Source organism: Nomascus leucogenys, chromosome 7b, assembly GCF_006542625.1.
Source record: "Nomascus leucogenys isolate Asia chromosome 7b, Asia_NLE_v1, whole genome shotgun sequence".
NCBI classification, from domain to species: domain Eukaryota; kingdom Metazoa; phylum Chordata; class Mammalia; order Primates; family Hylobatidae; genus Nomascus; species Nomascus leucogenys.
In genome coordinates this window covers 71,102,850-71,125,939 of record NC_044387.1, presented here as the reverse complement: position 1 = coordinate 71,125,939, position 23,090 = coordinate 71,102,850, and the positions used below count along the sequence as shown (strand labels likewise).

Here is a 23,090-nt window from a genome sequence, read left to right as displayed (position 1 = left end):
TGGACAAATTCTTAGAAAAACAGAATTGCCAAAACTGGCTGAAGAAGAAATTGGAAATCTGAATAGACCTATAACACATAAAGAAAATGAATTATTAATTTAAAAATCTTTCCATAAAGAAAATCCCAGACCCAGTTGTCTTTACTGGCTAATGCAATAAAATATTTAAACTAGAAATGATATAAATCTTTCACATACTCATCCAGCATATAGGAGGGAGGAAACACTTGCAACTCATTCTATAAGGTCAGTCACCCCAATATCACTGCCAGACAAAGACATTACAGGAAAACTAACAAGAAAAATACTATAGGCCAATTTCCCTGCTGAACACAGACACAATTTTTTAAAACAAAATTTAGGAAACCAAATTCAGCAGTATATAAAAAGGATTTATAAAATGTTCATGTGGGTTTTATCACTGGAATGCCAGTTAATTTAAATCTGAAAATCAATTTATGTCGTGCACCAGTATTTATAAAGGAGAAAAAGCTTACTATCATTTCAGAAAAAAGCATTTGACAAAATTCAACACATTCACGATTAAAAACTCTCAACTAACTTTCAACTAAAGAAATTTCCACAAACTGACAAAAATCATCTACCAAAAAACTCCCAATACGTACATCATACTTAATGTTGAAAGACTGAGTACTTTCGCCGTAAGTTTAGGAGGGTAAAAATGTTCTCCCATTTTTACCACTTCTATTCAGCGTTACACTGGAGATGTTAGCTTGTGCAACAAGGAAGAAAGAGAGGAAGGAAGGGAGAAATTAAAGATATCTGCACTGCGAATGAAGAAAGAAAGTAGCCCTCTTTACAGATCACAGAAGTGTAAGATTTGTACAATGAAAAGTATAAAACATTTTTAAGAGAAATTAAAAATAGACCTTAATAAATGGAGACATTCCATGTTCATGGATCAGAAGATTCAATATAATTAATAGGGTAGTTTTCCCTAGATCTGTAAATTCAGTATAATCCCTATCAAATTCCTGATAGACTTTTTTGGAGAAATTGAGAAGTTGAAATGCAATGGACCTAGAATAGCCGAAACAATTTTGAAATATAAGAACAAAATTGGAAGACGTACCTTGATTTCAAAACTTATTGTAGAGCCACAGTTATCAAGATACTGAAGGAATTCACCCTTCCTCATTTTCATTGTACTCAGTCCTCAATTGTGCTAATTGTACAAAGATAGGCATATAAATTAAAGGAAGAGAATTGACAATACAGAAATAAATCCTTGCATTTGTGGTCAATTGTTTGGCAGCAAAGGTGCCAACACAATTCAGTGAGGAAAAGATAGGCTTTAAACAATTGGTGGACAAAATTGGATGTTTACATACAAGAAAATTTTGATGCTTACCACATATCAGTCAAAAAAATTAACTCAAAATATATTATAGGCCTATATGTGAGAACTAAAACTATAAAATGTCGGAAAGAAAACATAGGAGAAAAACTTTCTGATGTTGGGAAAGGCAAACAGTTCTCAGATGTGACACTAAAAGCATAATCCACAAAAGAAAAATTTGAGAAATTGGACTCAACCAAAATGTAAAACTTTTGTGCTTCAAAATTGACCACTAAGTAAATGAAGAGATAAGCCACAGACTGATAAAACATTTGTATATCATGTGTCTGATAAAGCACTTTTTATTAGTCTGCATTCTCCAGAGAAACAAAACCAATAGGATATGTATGGATATGTAAGAGGAGATTTATTATGGGAATTGGCTCATATGACCATGGAGACTGAGAAATCCCATGATACGCCATCTACATCTGGAGACCCAGGAAAGCCAGTGGTGTAATTCAATCCTAATTTGAAGGCCAGGGGAGCCCATGACTGAGCCCAAGGCTCAAAGGTCTAAGGAGAGAGGGATGGGGTAAGAAGTGAAGGACAGAGAACCAAGAGAGGAGGAGATTATAGATTCCCAGCTTGAGCAGGAGAGGGAATTCACCCTTTCTCCTTCTCCTTGTATTCAGTTCTCAATCGACTAGATGATGCTCACCACACTGGAGAGAGCAGTCTGCATTACTAAGCCCACTGGTTCAAGTAGTAATCTCTCTGGAAATGCCATCACAGATATACCCAGAAATCATGTTTTACCAGCTCTCTAAGGTCACTTAATCCAGTCAAGCTGACACGTAAAATTAACTATCGCAGACTTGTATTCAGAATGTATATAGAATTCTAACAACTCAGTGATAAAATGCAAACAGTTCAATAAATGAGTAAAAGATTTGATTAGTCATTTCACCAGAGAAGATATACAAATGACCAATAAGCACATGAAAAGATGCTCAACAACATACATTAAAACTACTATTTTACACTAACTAGAATGGTCATAATCAAAATACACACGAGAGCAAGTATCGGCAAGGATGTGGAGATGAATTTATACATTATTGATCGGAACATATAGTGGTATAGCCACCTTGGAAAACAATTTGGCGGTTTCTCAAAAAATTAAAGATAAACTCAACATACAACCTAGCAATTCCACTCTTAGGAATCTACCCAAAAGAAATCAAAACATATTTTCATATAAAGATATATACATGAATGTTTATGGTAGCATTATTTATAATAGCAAAAACTGTTAAATGTCCATCAACTAGATACAATGTGCTGTATTCTATATACAGTGGGATACTAGTCAGCAATAAGAAGGAATGAACTATGGATACATGCTACCATATTGATAAACCTCAAAGACATTATGTTTAGTGAAAGAAACCTGACACAAAAGACTACAGACTAATGTATGATTCCATTGATCTGAAATGTCTAGAAAAGGTGGGTTTACTAGAGACACAGAGTAGATTGCTAGTTGCCTGTAGGCGGGGATAGGAATGAAGATTATCTGTAAATAGGTACAAGGCAAATTTTTGTGGTGATGAAAATGTTCTACACTTGATTTTAGCCAAGAGGCCGAGAAGAGATGAAGAAAATGTTCTAAAGTGAATTGTGATAATTGCACAACTTTTGAAACATTTTTTAAAAATTACTGAATTGTACAAATTGAATAAATTTTATGGCAAGAAAATTATACTTCAGTGAACCTATTACAAAATAATTACCTTGTTTTTTGTGGTAGGAAGAAGTGTGACAGCATATTTCTCTGAGATTCTAGGCTTTGAATGTAATAACTAATTCTGCCATCTGTTTCTCACTACCCTTTGTATTGATCAGTTCTATTCACTGATGTTTACATTTCATTAGGAGGCCACAGGAAAATTTGTCTTGTATTAACCTATATTAAAAAAATTTCTCTTTACCCCATGAACAGATGCCTAAATAGTTTAGAATCTCCCTTCTCTTTGATACAAAGTGTATGCAAATATATTTAAATTTATAATGTAAAAATGTGTTCATTTAAGATAACTTTTACAATTAATAAAGACGTGAATAGAATTTTATATGCACTTCCCAGCTACTATAATTTCTTCTTTTTTATATCAGTAAAGCAGTGAATTATTAATTATACTGTTATTAATCAACTTTTATTGAACCTGTACATTATAATGGCACTGTAATGACAGCTTACCTGAATGAATAGAACATGTATAATAGGTCTGTGGCTAGTCTAAATCATTTGTTTAACCATGAATTGTAGATTGAAACCTCTCTAGTGTTCATTAGTCTAACATGAATAGAACTTTTCAGAATTATAGATATTATTATGAATGAATAAGCACAGATAATTCATGATTTATTATTGTGATATAATTAATCATATCACATTGAATTCTTTTTCTTGCAGACGTATTTCATTAGCTAGTCCACGTCAGCTTTTTAAGGCTTCTAATATGACCCAGCGATGGCAACACAGAGAGATTTCTAATTTTGAGTACTTGATGTTTCTTAACACAATAGCAGGTAACCTAATTCCATGTTTTGATTTATTTTAGACAATAAATTATTAATTTCAATTGTTAGATTATTTTAAGTAGTGGTATAACTAGCTTGTTTTATTGCCATTATTGCTACTAGAATACTACAAAGGATATGCAAAGAGAATAAGGTATGTTGCTTACTCTCATAGAAGTCATTTTAAGTACAAATATGAATGTTTACATGATTCTAGAACAAGGGGATATAGATTCAGTAAAAAATTCAAAGTACTGTGGTGATTAAAAGGACAGGGAGAGAGGGAAATTATATTCACCCAGTTGGTGGGAGTAAGGAGAAAATAAGGTTTCAATGGTTGTATAAGGATGGATACTATCTGACTAGCAGAGGAGGTGGTTGGAATGTTAGATGTCATTCCATGTAAGACTGAAAGCATAAGCAGACATACAAAGACGGGAAAATATAAAGTATACCTAGAGAGCAATGAATGGTGTAGTTTGTATATCTATTTATATACTGTATATTTTTGTGTGCATGAAGTATATATTCATAAAGATATAATGGGAAAAAATAAGAATGTTAATGTGAAGAACGATTTTCTTGTCAGTTTGAAGAGTTAGCAGTCAGTTCATTGGGCAACTTTTGAAAGTTTTTGAGCACCTAAGTGATATTAGAGCTGCATCCAAAATTAACTTGGAGGCTGTGTATGTAAGATAAATTTGGGTGGATAGAGACTAGGCAGAAAGTAAAGTTAGGAAGTAATTGTGTGTGTGTGTGTGTGTGTGTGTGTGTGTCTGTGTGTAGAGTAATGAGGGCTTCCATTAGATATCAGCGGGAATTAAAAAAGAAGGAACAAATTCTATAAGAATTCACAAGGCACCAACCATTTGATACGCAGCTGACTGAATGTAGGTGGTAAATGAGAAGAAAGTATCTGAAAAGACTTCCAGTCTTCTGGCCTGCGTTAGTGGGGAAATGGTGGTGCGATTAATGGAAAAAGAAGTCAGAAAATTTGATCTAGGGAAAGATGATGATTTTACTGTGCCAGCAGACTTTCAAGTTAAGGTATCAGAAAGAGTTTTTGGAAGTATAGGGCAAGGAGGATATTCAGAACTTAGAACTAGGACATTGGATTTCATCTGCATAGAGAGGAAATTACCAAGAGATGTGAGATCAGCAAGGAAGATAATACAGAAAGCAGTGAGATAAGACAGGGAAATTCTCTTGCATATGAGAAGAAAGAAGGAAAGTTAGTAAAGGACAAAAAGGAATGAGTGATCCTAGAATGTGCAAATATAGTAGGAGAACTGAGGTAAGTCAGATGTCTTGAGAGGCAAGGTGAAAGGGAGGAAGGCATTTTCACCTGTGTTAAATGTTACAGAGTGGAGAGGGAGACTTCAGAATGAATAGTTTGAAATGAAATAGTAACTGTAGATGTAATTACAGATCTTTTTTATTTTTTTGAGACAGAGTTTCTCTCCTCTTCCCCCAGGCTGGAGTGCAGTGGCACAATCTCGGCTCACTGCAACCTCCGCCTCCCAGGTTCAAGCGATTCTCCTGCCTCAGCCTCCCAAGTAGCTGGGATTTTAGGCTCCTGCCACCACACCCGGCTAATTTTTGTATTTTTAGTAGAGACGGGGTTTCACCATGTTGGCCAGGCTAGTCTTGAACTCCTGACCTCAGGTTATCTGCCCGCCTCCACCTCCCAAAGTGCTGGGATTACAGGCATGAGCCACCACGCCCGGCCAATTATGGTTATTTTAAATGTGTTATTAAAGAGAGGATGGGTTGGGGCAGAGAGGAGAAATGATGAAAGAGGAGGAGAGAAGAAAAGTAACAATTCAAGTTATGAGGGAGACAAGTTTGAGAGCTCAGGTGAAGCAATTACTCTTAGCAAAGAAAAGACCCTGTTAGAGAAATGGGAAAGAGTGAGGGGATGTTGCAAAGAATTGAAAGTTGAGGAGCTCACATTCAAAGTTCTAAATTTTATTAGAAGTTTATCTCACAGTCAGCTGAGGAAAAGGGATGAAGAAAATGTCAATGGTTATGTTGAATTTAGTAGAAATTATAGAACTAGTGACTAAAAGAATTTTTAAGTAGTGAGAGGAAACTTATATAACAAGTTTAATGGACATATTTTGCATGTAGTAAATCAATTAACCCATGTTGAATGCACAGTTATGATTATGGAGCAACATTTATGAAATGATGTGTTCTCAAATAGCTTTTATTGTGCCTTCAGTGTCTTTTAAGTATATTCCCTGCATATGTTTTATAAATATAGACTCAATCATTTGCTTTAGATTTTTTAAATGTGCATTAGAGGGTGGAGTTAAGTCTCACTTAAGATTTCTTTTACGTTATTATTTGTGCCGCATATAGATTCTCATGATATCATGATGCATTTCCCAAATGGCCATCAGTTGATATTCAATAACTGTGTATTGAGTTTAACTTAATTAAGTCTAATCACTGAGCAGGTACATACTCTTCATTTTTTAGGTACAATGAAAAATTATTTCTGATTATTTAAGTAGATGGGACAAGATGATTTTACTGTTTACCAACATTTAAATCAGAAGGAGAAGGAAATGGGGGAGCATAAAATTTTTTTTCTGCTGCTATGTTTGTTTTTTTTTATGGAGAAATTAAAATTATTGATAGAAATATATAGTGACATTAATGACCTATGAATTAAAAATGTCATTGTTATAATGTTTTATAAGACTGTTCCAGGTCAGCCAAAAATGAACTCTGTTACCCTAATAGGCCTCAAGCCTAAGATGAATAGAGTAAAATAAAAAGTTAAAAACATCAGACCATAAAAAAGGCTTCGATACCAAGAGTATGTGCAGAGAACTACTTTAATATTCAGCTACATATTGATATGACATCAGTATATATTTGAGAAAGAAAAAGGAATGGAAATGATAGAATATATAATAAGAAAGGAATTCAGACAATATTAATATACTTGTCTCTCTTATATGTTCGCCATAAAAGTCTGTTCATGTTAAATCTAACTAAAAATATGTATAGTCTAGTAAATAGGAACTGGGATTCAAACACCAGCATTTTGATTCCAGAAACAATGATCTCATCCACTATGCTACCTCCCTAAAAAGGTAATATCCAAAAAACTGCTGTACATATGTAGAAGGACTACCTCCTCTTTTGCTGTAATTTGTATTTTTAATAAATCTAAATATGTCATTGAAAATGTCATTAGAAAGAGGTATAGAAGAGCATGTGGCCACATTTGGGCATGTAAAGAAGCAACATTGATAATACTGCTCATTATTTTCAGAGGATTATAGGATTTGAAAACTACCATGGAAATTTCAGAATTATTTAGTGCAATGCCCTCATTTTATAGATGACTGGTGAATGTCCACCAGGGTTAAGTCATTTAGACTTGATTGCTTAGTTGGTTGATTATTAATGGCAGAGAAAGGATTCTTGTTTTGAAAAACAGTGAGAATTACAAATAGCTTTTTAAAGTCTTAAAAAAAGACTATTTTATTTGCGGCAGGCTTTCAAGTGATAAAAAAATTGTCGAATGTAGTTTAAAAGAACACAAACTTAGGACCAGAAAATCTAGATTTGAATATGGTTTGACCATTACTAGTTGTGTGATTTGGGACAAGTTACCTAACCTTTTGTGACTCTATTTTTTCATCTGTGAAATGGAGATGATACAATTTCATAGGATTGTTGTGAGGATTAAATGAGATAAAGTATGGATACTGAGAACGATGTCTGGCAATCAAAAATTGTTAATCTTATTTTTAGTAAATTATATTACTGAATCTGTTTATTTCACTTTTAAAATTATAAATTACAAGTAACTTTTTTCCCTATCAGGACGGAGTTATAATGACTTAAATCAGTATCCAGTGTTTCCTTGGGTCATCACTAATTATGAATCAGAAGAACTGGATCTTACCTTGCCCACCAACTTCAGAGATTTGTCCAAGGTAATTTCTCAGTAATCATCTGAAATATAATTGTCTTGCATATAAAAATAAATTGGATTGTCTTTAGTTATTTTACTTAACTTAAAAAATTTTTTCAAATATAGTCGTACCTTTAATATAATTATCTCTTAAACATATTTTCAAATGGAAAAATTTAATGTGCATGACAAACACTATTTCTCTTTTGTGATGTTAGCACTGATATTCAGTGCATGGATTCATTAATTTAGTAAGCATTGCAAAATTGTGGTATTTAAAATATCACTTTTATTTCACTTATTTATGGGACTCATTCTATAAAGAGACACTTCCTCTCTTCTACTACTGGGGTATCCAGTGGTACATTGCAGAGAACAGACAGTATAGAAGTTTAATTCTTTCTCTTTTCTGTTAATTTACGTAACAGTTTTCAAAATATTGAGTTGATTCCTAGCATTCTCCAGTGGTACCCAACTGACTATTAAAAAGTATCTTTATGAACTCATAGATTTAAATGTATCTGATGTTCCAATCCATTGCAGTTATTTACTGATGTTCAGTTGTTCTTTCTTTGACCAGGGGGAGCTTCTTGAAGTTATTTCTGGGACATTTTGACACTGTTTGTAGTCTTTGATAACTTTCATGCTCTCTGGTATGACAAGGCATTCTAGTCTTAACCCTTACATTTTCTGGCCCAGATACAGAATCATCTATTTCTTTGAGGAGCCCGGGTGGGACCTCTTCTAGTGGGAATTAAGATCTGGATATCACAGTTTTGTCTATTCTGCTTATTGCTACTGAATTTGTCATTATTTCTATCCCTTTTTTAGAGGGTGCTAGGAAAAGATTTAGGATGAAATACATTATGAGTTCAAACTGATTCCTCCAATTTATATTCAGAATTGTATTTCCTTTAATGTCTGAGTACAAAGTCTCTACCCTCATTTTTTAGGTGAGTAGAATATCCAGTCTTTTTCCTAAAGCTTCTTTCCTTAGTAATTTCTAGGAGCAGCTAACAAATGTTTATGTCTTCTACATCTTTGACCTGGAGACTCTTTGTTGCTTCTTCACTGTCTGTACCCTGACCCAGTGTTGGTTCTTTATTCCTGTACGTCACTCTTACATTCTCAAAACACCAGATTTCTTGCTGTTAGTACTAACTTTTTTCAAGGGTATACATAGTCCTTTCCCTTAACTCTTCTAAACCCATCTTAGGCCACAGGTAAGTGTTTATATAGAGCTCCACTGAATACCCAATCATAGCAGAAATGCAAGGCTCTCAGTGATTCACAGTCTCAGTCAGAGGATCGTTGCCCAGTGTCTGCAGATCCCAGCATGAGAAGTACAAGTTCACTCAACATATCCAGTGTCCTTTACTTAGAGCTCAGGGACTCTGAGTGTGTTCTCTTATTTACTTATTCCAGGAAGATGTTCAGGAGTAATTCCTACTCTCTATCCACAGGATAGGATCTTCACACAGTTCAGACAATCACAATAGTTACCGGTGATGTCAAAACGAAGGTTAACATTTTCCTCATGACAAACAATAGTGTTTAGGATCTAGCCATTGTCTGTTTTATTACCACATTTTCTGTCTCTGTCCCCATCTTTGCTGTATCATCTGATCCTGTAATGCCTCATGTTCACCTCTTGTGCTTTTGCTGTTGCTCTTCTCTTTATCTAGAAATTTGAACTCCCAGGGTACTTTCCCATATACTTGTTATCATACATTTCATAATTTATTATAATTTTAACATTTTCTTCTCTGTATTCTCTATTAATCAAAATCATTGAATACAAAGATTTTGTTTTGTTAATTTCTGTATCTCTTGTGCCTGGTACAGTGCTTAGAGCTAAGAAATTGTACCAGTTTCTATATCTACTTACTGAACTCTAAAAGGGAGTTTTAATTTTCAGAGGAAAGCCTTATTCGTGGATCACATGTCTAATAAGGGATTAATATCAAGAATATGTAGAGACTCTTAAAACTCAACAACATTCAAAAATGGGTAAAGAACCCGATAGACATTTCTCCAAAGAGGATATACAAGTGGCCAATGAGATGGAAATGAACATGACTAATTATTAGAGAAATGTAAATCAAAATCACAATAAGATACCACTTCACAACCATTAGGAAGATTGTTAATGAAAACAAACCCAGAAAATCACAAGTGTTGGCACGGATGTGGAAAATTGGAACCCTTGTGCATGCTGGTGGGAATGTATGATAGTGCAGCTTATATGTCAAACAGTATGGTAGTTTCTCAAAAAATTAAAAAGAATTGAAAGTAGGGATAAGAACAGATAATTTTACACCCATGTTCATATTTGTAGCAGCGTGACACACAACAGCTAAGAGATAGAAGCAACCCAAATGTCCATCAACAGATAAATGGGTAAACAAAATATGGTATATACATACAATGTAATATTATTCAGCCTTAAAAAGGAAGGAAGGTCTGACATATGCTACAACATGAATAACCCTTGAGGATGTTATGCTAGGTGAAATAAGCCAGTCACAAAAGGGCAAATACTGTATGATTCCATTCATATGAGGTACTTAGAGTTGTGAAATTTATAGAGACAAAAAGTAGAATACTGCTTGCCAGGGCCTGGGGTGAGGGAGAGAATGAGGAGTTAGTGTTTAATATAATAGGTATAGAGTTTCAGGATTGCAAGTTGAAAAAAGTTCTCAAGATGGATAGTGGTGATGATTTTTCAACAATGTGAATGTATTTAATACTACTGAACTGTACGTTTATGTTATATATATTTTGCCACCATTAATAAAAGAGAAACCAGCAAGGAAAAAAAAGTTAGCAAACTAGAAACAATTTGAAAAAGTGCCTGTGTGTTTTTGTTCTTGCTTCTCTGTGATCACTTTGAGAAGATGCCCTAAACATTCCCAAGTTAACCTGCTGGTGGGATGTGACTGACACAGGGAGGACACTTGAGCTGTGACAGCTTAGGCCATCCTTAACAAGCTAGTCCTCAGCTGACCTGCCAGCTGACCACAAACGTATGAAGGAGTCCAACTAAGAGCAACAAAGCCTGGCCCAGATCAGCAGAATTTCCCAATTGACCCATTGACCATGAGGAATGATAGATGGTTGGTTTAAAAAAAATTGAAGCCGGGCGTGGTGGCTCACGCTTGTAATCCCAATCCTCACGCCTTGGGAGGCCGAGGCGGGCGGATCACGAGGTCAGGAGATCGAGACCACGGTGAAACCCTGTCTCTACTAAAAATACAAAAAATTAGCCGGGCGTGGTGGCGGGTGCCTGTAGTCCCAGCTACTCGGAGAGGCTGAGGCAGGAGAATGGCGTGAACCCGGGAGGGGAGCTTGCAGTGAGCCGAGATTGCGCCACTGCACTCCAGCCTGGGCGACAGAGCGAGACTCCGACTCAAAAAAAAAAAAAAAAAAAAAAAAATTGAAAAGAAAAGGAAGGCCTTACACATCGGTATCATATTTGTTCTAAGACCCCATAGTGTTATGGAATCTATAGAGCTCTGTAGTCTAATAAATGAGGACTGTATTAGTTTGACTTGTGTAATGAGCCATGCAATAGGTCAATAATAAAAACTGGGCAGCTCTTTAATCCTCAGGCTATTATACCCTAATCTCTCTCCATGGTTTGAATTTTGTGTTTCCAAAAGTAAAAATATCATTTTGGGAGGTTGAATTTGTTAGAATATAAAATTTGCTTCACAAAATGAATGACATATATATGAATACGTGTTCTAGAGTCCTAGAAGTATCGCCTTGCCTTCTGTTTCAGGGCTGAATCCATCAGTTTGGACTTCTATTTCAGCACATAGCTTATTCAGATGTTTTTTGTGCTTTAGATGGGTTTTTAGAAATCTCTTTAAGATGTGATGAGTACTAAGATGGATCGTGGGCTGGACTCATGATTCAATCTTGATGAAACAGCACCTAATGGTGACAAGTGGGAGGTTATTTGTTTTTTTTGTTTTTTTTTTTTTAGAATATGTTTTTCTCTTCCTCCATCTTTGTACCTTAGCAAAAGTTCTCATAACGCTTTTACCTCGTCGTAACACCACCCTTTTTTACCAACTGCCTCCATTCTCTACCCCTCATCTTTGTTATCTATTCTACTAAAAACGTTAAATGACCAGAAAGAAGCCTCCAGAACAATTTTATTATGTAGGCTGTATGATTTTTATTATGAATATTCATTGAAATTATATCAGAAAAATGCTATTGTAGATTAGTGGCCAGCTAAACAGAATCCTTTATTAAAATCAAATTTTATTTGTGTATTACAGCTGTACCTAAGGAACTTGTGAAATACTTTTGTTGGTGGGTAAAATATTATTTTAACTAATGCCTTTTCTTCAGGATATGAGAAATAAGGTTACCTTATGCCCCACTAGATGATCAATAGTAATTTTGCTTTTTTATTTTGCTACATTTAAAGTAAAAAAGGAGGGGCTGCAAAACAAAACAAAACTGTTGCTTTCATTAACCTCTATCCAAATATGTCCACATCCACTAAACAAAGACATAAGAAATGTCATTTGTGTAATTTTGTGACTTCAATTGTAATGGCATTCATTTTTATATTTTTTAGAAATTTTGTGAAATATTTGCCCTTTTGGCTGAGGAAGGAATAGTTATAAAAAGTGCTTTCAACAAGAACTGAAGGGCACACAGTTGAATAGTGAACAGTAGTGTAATTAGGTCTGGGGAGAAGAGAGGAGCTCTAACATTCTACTGCCTTACAACTAATGTCTCTTTTCCTATAAACCAATGGTAGTGTGAATGCTACAAAAGTCATTCAGGTTCATGACAATGGAATTCTACTAGTACTAATTGCTTTCATTAAATATTGATGAAATAAGTGAGTTTGCAATCAACTGCATTTAGTGAAATAATCAGGCACATCAGATATTTGAAAGTTGTACTTTGCACATATAAAATAATGGTGATTATTTACTTAGTAAAAGTATCTCATTCCTTTTAGTATTAAGGCTTGCTAAAATGTTTACAGTATGGTTCTATTTTCAAATATTTGTTTATACACACATTTTCAAGAATACATCTCATATATAAATGAGCTCTGTCTGTACAAATAATGATTATAATAGAATTATATTAAAATTTGTCCCATAGTATACATTTTGTAAACATTACTGTTTGTTTAAATAAACTTGTGAAATCTTAGAAAACATTGTATGCATAGCTTAATGTAGAATACAAACAGATCTTATCTCCGTTCTTAAGTGGATAATATAGCCTGACTGGCTTTAAAATGTATTGAATTATTTATGCATATTTTTATCTATTTAATTTCCCCAAAGCTGTTTTTCAGAGGACTTTTAGTAGCTTTGATAGAAAGCTACAATTTTATGTGGTAATCTCTTCCATGTTGCACTGGGAATTTTCTTTCTGAAGCTGAATTAATGTAACCAGCATCCTTTCTTCTGTATTATTTTTCTGATCTTCTTTTAAGAAAAAAAATGTCTGAATGGAGCAATGTAAAAAATGTCTTTTTAAATGTATAAGCTTTTATTCCATGTACAATATCTCTTTATAATCATTCCAAATTAGTATTGTAAGTACATTGAGAAGATCAAATCTATTTTATTCTGAAAGACTGGTGAAAATTAAATCTTTTCTTGTATTGCAAAAGTCCTCATTTAGCATAAAATGGTTTAATTTATTCTTTCAAAGCTGAAAAAAATAGGAATCAATTTTGAGGTTGATTTCTTTTCCTTCTACTTTCCCAGTTATTTCATCAGTAGTCTGAAATTCTGACTGATGAGAAGACAGATCTAACCATGCATAGAATTTGGAGTGACATTAATCCATATTTTATAAACATACATTGATTTTATATTTTGACAATCTCCTTGGAAGAGATAAGATTCAACATTTTCTTTTTGACATTTCTTTATAAGAAATTATAATCGGCGCAGGAATATATTTACAAAATGTCATACCATAAAAATAAATTATGATGGCTGAGTTTTTCAGTACCAGGGCTTCCTTTGTAGATGAGGATGATTTCCTTTGTACCTGTGATTTATTATTTTTTCTTTACTTTGGAAAGTGATTGTGTAAAACAAATTTTCTGAGAGAGGGAAACCAAGACAATCTGAGGCAATCATTTTTCTTCTAGTTGACCAGTGTAGTTATTTTAGAATATATAATATGTATTTGTACAGTAATCTGGGTACCTTTTAAAAAAGCCAGTATGTTCTTGGATTGAAATGCAATTGATAACTATTCCATTTGCCAATGAAAACCCAATTATCTTGGCTATGAAATTCACAAGACAGGAGCATCCACTTTATTATTATTGTTAACTAATATTTATTGAGCATTTACTATATGCCAGGCTTTTGTCTAAGTGTTTTGTGTGTGGTAATTCCTTTAACCTTCACAAAATCCCTTTAAGTAGGTAACATCATTATTGTTTTTTACAGAGGCAGAAACTAATGCACCATGAGGTCAAGTTGCACATAGGTAGAATCAGAATTTGAACACTAAGTTTTCAACTTGTAGCTCACAATTGCTTTTTTAAAAAATGAATGGGATACCGTAGCATAACATAAAAAAGAAAACATCACTGTGCATATTGTATAAATCTTCTGCTCAATTTGTTTGAGTGTATGTACATGTGTGTTTTTTAAAGTAACATATTTCTTAATGTGAGCTTTGGCCCAGAAAGTTTGAGAAACTCTGTAATATGCTAATACTGCCTTCCACTTTTGGCACCAGTTGCTGGGTCTATTTTAATGTTATTTATCAAGTTGCCTTTCACTTCTCATGCTGAAGTACCTAGTACATGCAAGCAACATGCTATTGCTTGAAAAAGGAAAGCTTTTTTTCTTTTCAAATTGCCCTACTCTTGTTGTCTTTATCCCAGGTTATGCTCCAGGCTTTTTTGATTAAACCCATTTTACAAAAAAAGCTGAATGTTTGGTTAAAACTAGAGGATCCCTAGTGTTACTGCTTATTCATTTGTTCATTCATTTATTGGTTGTTAATTGAGTATTGTAATATGCCATGGACTGCTAGTTTCTGAAGATATGAAAGAATAAAATGAAGTCATTACTATCCTAGTAAAAGAATAAGCTGAAGATTTGGGAGAAACAGGAGTGGCCAAGATAAAGCAAATACTTACTTTTTAATAATTACAACTCACATTTTTAAAATGAAGGAAATAAGGAGTTTGAGGAACAAGGTAAAGAAAAATCCGTTTTTCATCTTTAGATTGTAACCACAAAATGAGCTGTTATTTTGGTCCATAGTGCAGAAACAGGAAAATAAAGAGTAGAAGAAAATGAACCTGCACCATGATCTCCTGATTCCTATCTTGCAACATAGGAATCAGAGGAAAATTGACTAAAACTGAATTTTAAATTTTTATCTAAGCTCTAAGAAATCATGTTTGTTTTGTTTCGTTCCTGTTTTTAAACCTATGTTACAATGCTAGACTATTCACACTCTGTTAACTTAGCAGTTTACATTGCCCTAGTTTGCATCCAAATAGTGCTAAAGAGTAGATTCTGACAAAACCGAAGAGAACTGAGTGACAGAACCATAGTGAATTTATTATTCATTGCTGAGTTGCTCCTGTTTGTGCTTAGTATATGTTTCTGTTTCTCGCTCTCTCTTTCAGGAAAAGCAAGTGATTTTTTTTCTCTCCTTCATTTATCTCCTACCATTTGGATGTATATTTTTATATGTGAGATATTTCTCTTTAACACACACATTTAATATACAGCATGCATCTTGACCTGGAATTGACTACCGACATTTAACTGTTGTTGATCAGACAGCACTTCTTTATCTCTTTAAGTTTTAAGTGCTGTTTCTGATGAATGCCAGTGCTTTTAGTCTGCTCTGTAACAGATACACCGGGAATCAATATACCATCTAGATGTCACGGAGGGAAAAGAACACTCTTGGGGGTAGGGGGAATATTGTTTAAACTTGTTAGGTGTTATGGCTTTTACTTCGTTTTTCTATTTATTGGGCTTCAGTGAAGCCAAAGGAATTCAACTTACAAAAGAAACACATCTTATGATACTACAACAGTAAATAATAGATCTTAAATTGTTGAAATAAAATATAAATGCAGAGAAAGAAACTAAAAATTACCCCATACTTGATTATGTTTTGGATATGTTTTATTGGCTGACATAATATGTTAAAATATTTTAATCTTGGCATCAAACATGGATGCTGTTGTATGCCACATTGATTTTAGAGATTATGATATAAATGACATTGTCTGGCCTTGGAAAGTTTGCAGTCTAATAAGCATAAAAATGATATGGGGAGAGTTCCCAATGTATTTGTAGGATTGTGAGGGAAGCCCTAATAGGTGCTTTCCACTATGACAGGCATTTTACATATGCTGTTTTGTTTAATTCCCTCAATAACCCTGTAAGGAATGTGTTAGTATCTTTATTTTACAGATAAGGAAACTAAGATTTAGTGAGGTTAAAGAATTCTGGGAGGTCACACATTTTCCAAGTGGTAAGCTCAGGATTTGATCTCAAATCTGTCTGTCAGTCAACTGGTAGACTTTAGGTATAATCTGAAAGAACATTTTAAATTCAATACTTGCTGTATATCTGCTTCATTCCAAAATCCAACTACTCTTCCCTCTGTATTGTCAAAAAACAAGAGATAGACTTTTTTGGAGAAATTGTACCAGACACGTTTCTGATATGAGAACACCAAGCACACCAGAAGGAAGGTTTAAGGTAAAGGATGGAAAACAGGAGGATTATAACTGAAAGCTTTAAGTACTAAGTCGTGAAAGCCGCTAGACCCCTTCTGCTGTCATGCTATTAGAACTGTGGCAGCTAAGCTTATACCATCCCCACCCCATAAGACAGAAGATTATATTACTCTTTGGACATATTCACTGGCTCAAAAGAAAACACCTAAAAAATTAAAACATTTAGGGATTCTACTTCGAGCCCACTTGATTTCCCTTCAGTGAATTCTACCAGTTCACATCACTACTTATGGTCTATATGCTTCAATCAGCTCTTCAGTGTCTCATTCTTAAAAATGGAGGTGCAGCCAAGTATTAGCAAACATTTAAAGACAACCTCTAATGTGAAAGATGACAAAGACCAAAGCAAATAGAAAATCAAAACAAAACCAGAAGAAAGAGGCAATTTATGAAGCAGAAGTGTTTTAAAAAAAAAAACACAAAAAAACGGAATAAATATTTTCAGATAAAAGGAAACTATTGCATTAATAGAACAAGAAAATTATGCTATGGAAAGTGAATAATCATAAAACAAGAAAGAGCAGTATAAAAATTAATAGAAGAGTTGTAAGTGCAGTTATCTTCTAAAAGGAATATCAACATGATGTGGAGAAAACAGCCTGGAAAGATAAAATTAGACCAGAGCAGGGAATCTTTGGATTTAGATAGAGTTGTATATTCCTGTTACCATTTATAAGTAGAGGGACCTTTAGCAGATTACTTAATTTTGAGGATCCTAGGTAGCAAACTGTGTAGCTATTTAATTTATATAACCCTAAGGAAAATTTTTCATGGGTACACTGACCTTTTTAAATTGAATTATTACTTGTTCAATGTGGCATGTTAGTTTAAAATGTGTCTGTGCAACTCTTTATGTAGAATTTAATACTAAGTTCAGGAAAGTGGAAGCATATATATTTAAGGAATATGTATGTATTTGGATGTTATAAGGCATTTACAGGATTTGTTGACGTTTTGTTTTTAAAACAGAATTAGTCTATCTATTTTGTGTGGCTGTGTTTCTAAACTTACATCTTTTAAGCATTAGTACTCTGTATAGCAGATTTGGTTTTCTGTAGAAGTTATCTTCTAATAGAAGTTTTTGAATGACTCTAACAGACGTTAATTCTACACTTAATTCAAGCAGCCTCCAATGACATTGCTTTTTAACATTAGTCAGAAAATGATAAACTGAAGCAACTGAAATGGATTGTGGTTAATATTACTGTCAGGGTGATGAATAATCCTGACATATACCAGCAACACACTGCCAGTCAGTAATCCTTCTCAAAGTTAAGTATTTATTCTCTAATCATGCTAAGTTACTGTGATGTGGAGTGACTATTTATTATTATTTATAAATGAATTGTTTTATTTGCATAGCATTATTAATTTTATCCCATAATGCTTTGTATTCGTTTGGTGCTGGGTGTACAAACTGAGGTAGGTTTAGAGTAGGGAATATCTACTGTGAATTTACACAGGAACTATTTTCAAAACACCTAGGAATTTTTTTTAAGTTTAATTAGTAGTAGTAACTATCCTCCTGATTTTAGGCTTGGCTATTTTTTTTAATTATGGAAAGTGAATTTAGTAGAAGGACATTTAAAAAACATGTATGCATTTGTAGCTTTTAAAATATACTTGCATGTATCAACTTCTGATTCTTATCTTGCTATGATTTTAAAAGTTACTTTGTGTGTGAATATGTACTATGCTTTTTTACAGTGGATAAGGTAATAAATATCTTTTATTCTTATGTTCAAACTCCTGTCCAATTCTTTATTCTCCAAGTTCTATTCAATGTGTTTGTTCAAATAATTGTTAAGTATTTGCTGGGCATCTTTTGTCTACACTATTCTGAGGACTCTTCCAGAAACAAAAGTGAATTAAATTGTTCGTACTTTTAAAGACCTTTATAATTGCATGCATTATATTTAAAACATTTGTACAAGACTAATCAGAAAACATTTTTCAGTAGCTTAAGTTTTAGATTGTCTTACTTTCAGAAAAGGAATTTTTTAAAAAGTGTGAATCCAAAATTTATCATTTGAAGCAAGTTTTTGGAAGTGGAAAGGAGTAAATTCTGCAAACAAAATCATATTATTGTGGGCTCAATATAAAAATTAGAATAGACAAATAGTTTTTTTAATTTAGAGGAAAAGAAAATCAGTAGTTTTACTGGGATACACATCCCGTTGAACTGCATTAACTTATTTACTTTAGAAAGAAAAGATTTTACAAATCCACGTACCTACAGTGAACTCATTTTTGACAAAGGTGCCAAGAACGTACACTGGGGAAAAGACAGTCTCTTCAGTAAATAGTGCTGGGAAAACTGGATATTCACATGCAGAAGAATGAAGCTAGAACCCTATCTCTAACCATATACAAAAATCAAATCAAAATGAATTAAAGACTTGAATCTAAGAACTCAAACTGTAAAACAAGAAAACATTGGGGAAACTCTCCAAGACATTGGTCTGCACAAAAATTTCTTGAGTAGTACCCCATAAGCACAGGCAACCAAAGCAAAAATGGGCAAATGGGATCACATCAAGTTAAAAAGGCTTCTGCACAGCAAAGGAAACAATCAAAAAATGAAGAGACAAGACACAGGGAGAAAATATTTGCAAACCACTCATATGATAAGGGATTAATAACCAGAATATGTAAGGAGCTCAAACAGGTCTATAGGAAAAACATCTCATAATCCAATGTTTTAAATGGGCTAAAGATTTGAATAGACATTTCTCAAAAGAAGGCATACGAATAGCATGCAGGCATATGAAAAGGCACTCAACATCATTGGTCATCAGAGAAATGCAAATCAAAGCTGCGATGAGCTATCATCTTACTCCAATTAAAATGGCTTATGTCCAAAAGACAAGCAATACGAAATGCTGGTGAGCATATGAAGAAAAGAGAACTCTTGTACAGTGTTGGTAGGAACATAAATTAGTGCAACCACTGTGGAGAACAATTTTGAAGCTTCTCAAAAAACTAAAAATAAGCTGCCATATGATCCAACAATTCCACTTCTAGGTGTATACCCTAAAGAAAGGAAATCAGTGTATCAAAGAGGTATCTGCACTCCCAAGTTTGTTGGCAGCACCATTCACAATAACCAAGATTTGGAAGCAACCTAAGTATCAACAGATGAATGAATAAAGAAAATATGGTGCTTATACACAATGGAGTACTATTCAGCCATAAAAAAGAATGAGATACTGTCATTTGCAACAACATGGATAGAACTGGAGGTCATTATGCTAAGTGAAATAAACCAGGCACAGAAAGACAAACATCACATGTTCTCACTTACTTGTGAGGATCTAAAAATCAAAACCATTGAACTAATGGAGATAGAGAGTAGAAGGATGGTTTCCAGAGGCTGGGAAGGGTGGTGAGGGAATGGGGTATAGGTAGGGATGATTAATGAGTACAAAAAAATTTAACAAGATAGAATAAGACCTAATATTTGCAGGGTGACTATAGTCAACACTAATATAATTGTACATTTAAAAATAATTAAAAATATAATTTGATTGTTTGTAACACAAGGGATAAATGCTTGAAGGGGTAGACACCTGATTTTACATGGTATTATTATGCATTGCTTGCCTATATCAAAACATCTTGGGTACCCCATAAGTATATACACAAACTATGTACCTATAAAAATTAAAATTAAACATTAAAAAACACCGAACACCAAAAAAATTAATAATAAGAAATAAAAGTTTTTGGATGGAACTGGGGGCCATTATCCTAAGTGAAGTAACTCAGGAATGGAAAACCAAATACCACATGTTATTACTTGTAAGCGGGAACTAAGCTATGGGTATGCAAAGGCATACAGAGTGGTATAATGGACATTGGAGACTTAGAAGGGAGGAGGCTGAGGGGGATGGTGAGGGACGAAAAATCACCTATGGTATACTCTTTGGGTGACAAGTATACTAAAAGCCCAGACTTCACTACTATATAACTCATCCACGTAACCAAAAGCTACTTGTACCCCCTAAAGCTATTGAAATTTTAAAAAATTTAAAAAAGAAAAATAAAAGTTTTGATTAGGCCAGTAAATTGCGAAAGTTATAGATCTAGTGTGACGTACCTCAGTAAATTATTTTAAAATCTGAGTGTTACCTGTCTGAAATACAGACAAGGTAATTAAAAGTCATTAGTAACATTAATAGCTGTTCAAATCGTCGTACAATCCTATTGTTTAATTGTCTTTATAAACTTGAGATATTGCCTTCTTCAGGGCATCTTTTTAGAATTCTGTCCCAGGTTCTGACTTGTTCAGCAGTTTCACTGATATAACAAATTTACCATATAGCTTACCTTACACAAATTAAAATACAAATTTTTGGGTGGGGTGTAGTGGCTCACGCCTGTAATCCCAGCACTTTGGGAGGCCGAGGCGGGCAGATCATGAGGTCAGGAGATAAGACCATCCTGGCCAACATGGTAAAGCCCTGTCTCTACTAAAAATACAAAAATTAGTCAGATGTGATGGTGTGTGCCTGTAATCCCAGCTACTTGGGAGGCTGAGGCAGTAGAATAGCTTGAACCAGGCAGTTGGAGGTTGCAGTGAGTGGAGAGATCGTGTTCTGCCCTCCAGCCTGGGTGACAGTGAGACTCCATCTCAATAAAAGAAAAAAACTTTTAAATCATTTTGATTGAAACGTTCACATGAAATATTCAAGTGAAATATGAAGGACTATTATGAATTCTTACATTTAGGGTTGAATTTTTCATACAGGAAAAGGAAGAAAAGAGGTTGAAGATTAGTCAGTGTTAAGTGTATAACACTTGCTGGTGTCTTATTGGTAGAAAGGAAGATGAAGATGTGCCCGTTGTTCCCAACCTGTGAGCTCTGGTCACTTGAGGGGACTGTGGGTTTGTTGCAAGAGATCTGTGAATAGAAAGTGTACGCGTATATGTATTAGAGACTATCTTACAAGAAAAGTTGAAAGTTACTGATTTAGATTATGTAATTGACTATCTACTTATTTTGACCCAATGGTGTTAATGGGTTTTCTAAAAACAACTTGGATCAAACAGAATTATTATTGTTCTTCTGTATTGTGGCTGCTAATGCTACTTATTTTTTGTCTAGAGTGTATTATAGGTTCTTGGTAAGAGTTAAGTTTCATTTTTTTTTGTGTAGAAGTCCAATTCTTCAAACACCATTTGTTGGAAAGACTTTTTCTCTGGAGGTCTCCTGGAATCTTTGTTGGAAATCAATTGGCCATATATGTGTAGGTCTATTTCTAGACTCTCCATTCTGCACAATTAATCAGTATATCCTTATATCAGTACCACAGTCTTGAGTACTGTGTTTTATAGTAAATCATGTAATAAAGTCATGTGAATCCTCCGGCTTTATTCTTTTTAAAAATTGTTTGGCTGTTCTAGGCTTTTTGCTTCCTGTTAATTTCTAATTTTTAAAAAGCCTTCTAGATTTTTTATTAGGATTGCATCCAATCTGTAGATCATTTTGGGTAAAAATAATGTACTAACAATATTGAATGTTCCAATTCATTAGTATAGTGTCTTTTCCATTTATTTAGTCCTTTTTTAGTTTCTCTCAAATGTTCCGTAGCTTTTAGCCTACAATTCTTACACATATCTTGTTAATTTGTCCTTCAAAAATTCATGTTTTTAATCCTGTTATAAAATGTTTAATTCCAGTTGTTTGTTGCTAGTATATAGAAATACAACTGAATTTTGTAAATTGACCTTGTATTATGCATCCTTGCTAAACTCAGTTTTTATTACTAACAGCCTTTTTGTAGACTTTTTGGGACTTCCTACATAAATGGCATTGTGAAATGAAGACTTACTGCACTATACAACGTTAACAAGTACTGAGAGTGCCTTGTCTTTCGTGTTAGGGGAAAAGCATTCAGTCTTTCGCCATTAAGTATAATATTAGCTATAGGCTTTTCTGTAGGTGCTTCTATTAGGTTAAGTTCCCTTCTTTTTTTTTTTTTTTTTTTTTGAGACGGAGTCTCGCTCTGTTGCCCAGGCTGGAGTGCAGTGGTGTGATCTCGGCTCACTGCAACCTCCGCCTCCCGGGTTCAAGCGATTCTCCTGTCTCAGCCTCCCGAGTAGCTGGGACTATAGGTGCACGCCACCACACGCAGCTAATTTTTGTATTTTTAGTAGGGATGGAGTTTCACCATGCTTGCCAGGATGGTCTCCATCTCCTGACCTTGTGATCCGCCTGCCTCGGCCTCCCAAAGAAGTTCTCTTCTATAAGAAGTTTGTTGAGAGTCTTCATCATAATTGGGTATTGAATTTTATCAAATCCTTTTTCTGAAGATAATTGCATTTTCTTTTTTAGTTGGTTAGTATAGTGAATTACACTGACTGATTGTGTAGTGTTTCCTTTCTGTGATAAACCAGATTGTGATGTATTATCCTTTTAATAAATGGCTGGATCCCATTTGCAAATATTTTCTTAAGACCTTTTGCATATATGTTCCCAA

The 23,090-nt window shown here is 34.1% G+C and overlaps 1 protein-coding gene across 4 annotated transcripts in view; it reads left to right on the top strand.

Annotated features, from left to right (window-relative positions):
- The window catches only part of LRBA (LPS responsive beige-like anchor protein), a 765,281-nt gene that overhangs the window by 550,199 nt on the left and 191,992 nt on the right, over positions 1-23,090 (top strand). For all 4 annotated transcript variants that reach the window (XM_030816230.1, XM_030816232.1, XM_030816231.1 and 1 more), the window contains 2 exons: positions 3,780-3,895; positions 7,733-7,845. In XM_030816230.1, the coding sequence (XP_030672090.1) occupies positions 3,780-3,895; positions 7,733-7,845 (229 nt within the window). The remainder of the gene's footprint in view (positions 1-3,779; positions 3,896-7,732; positions 7,846-23,090) is intronic.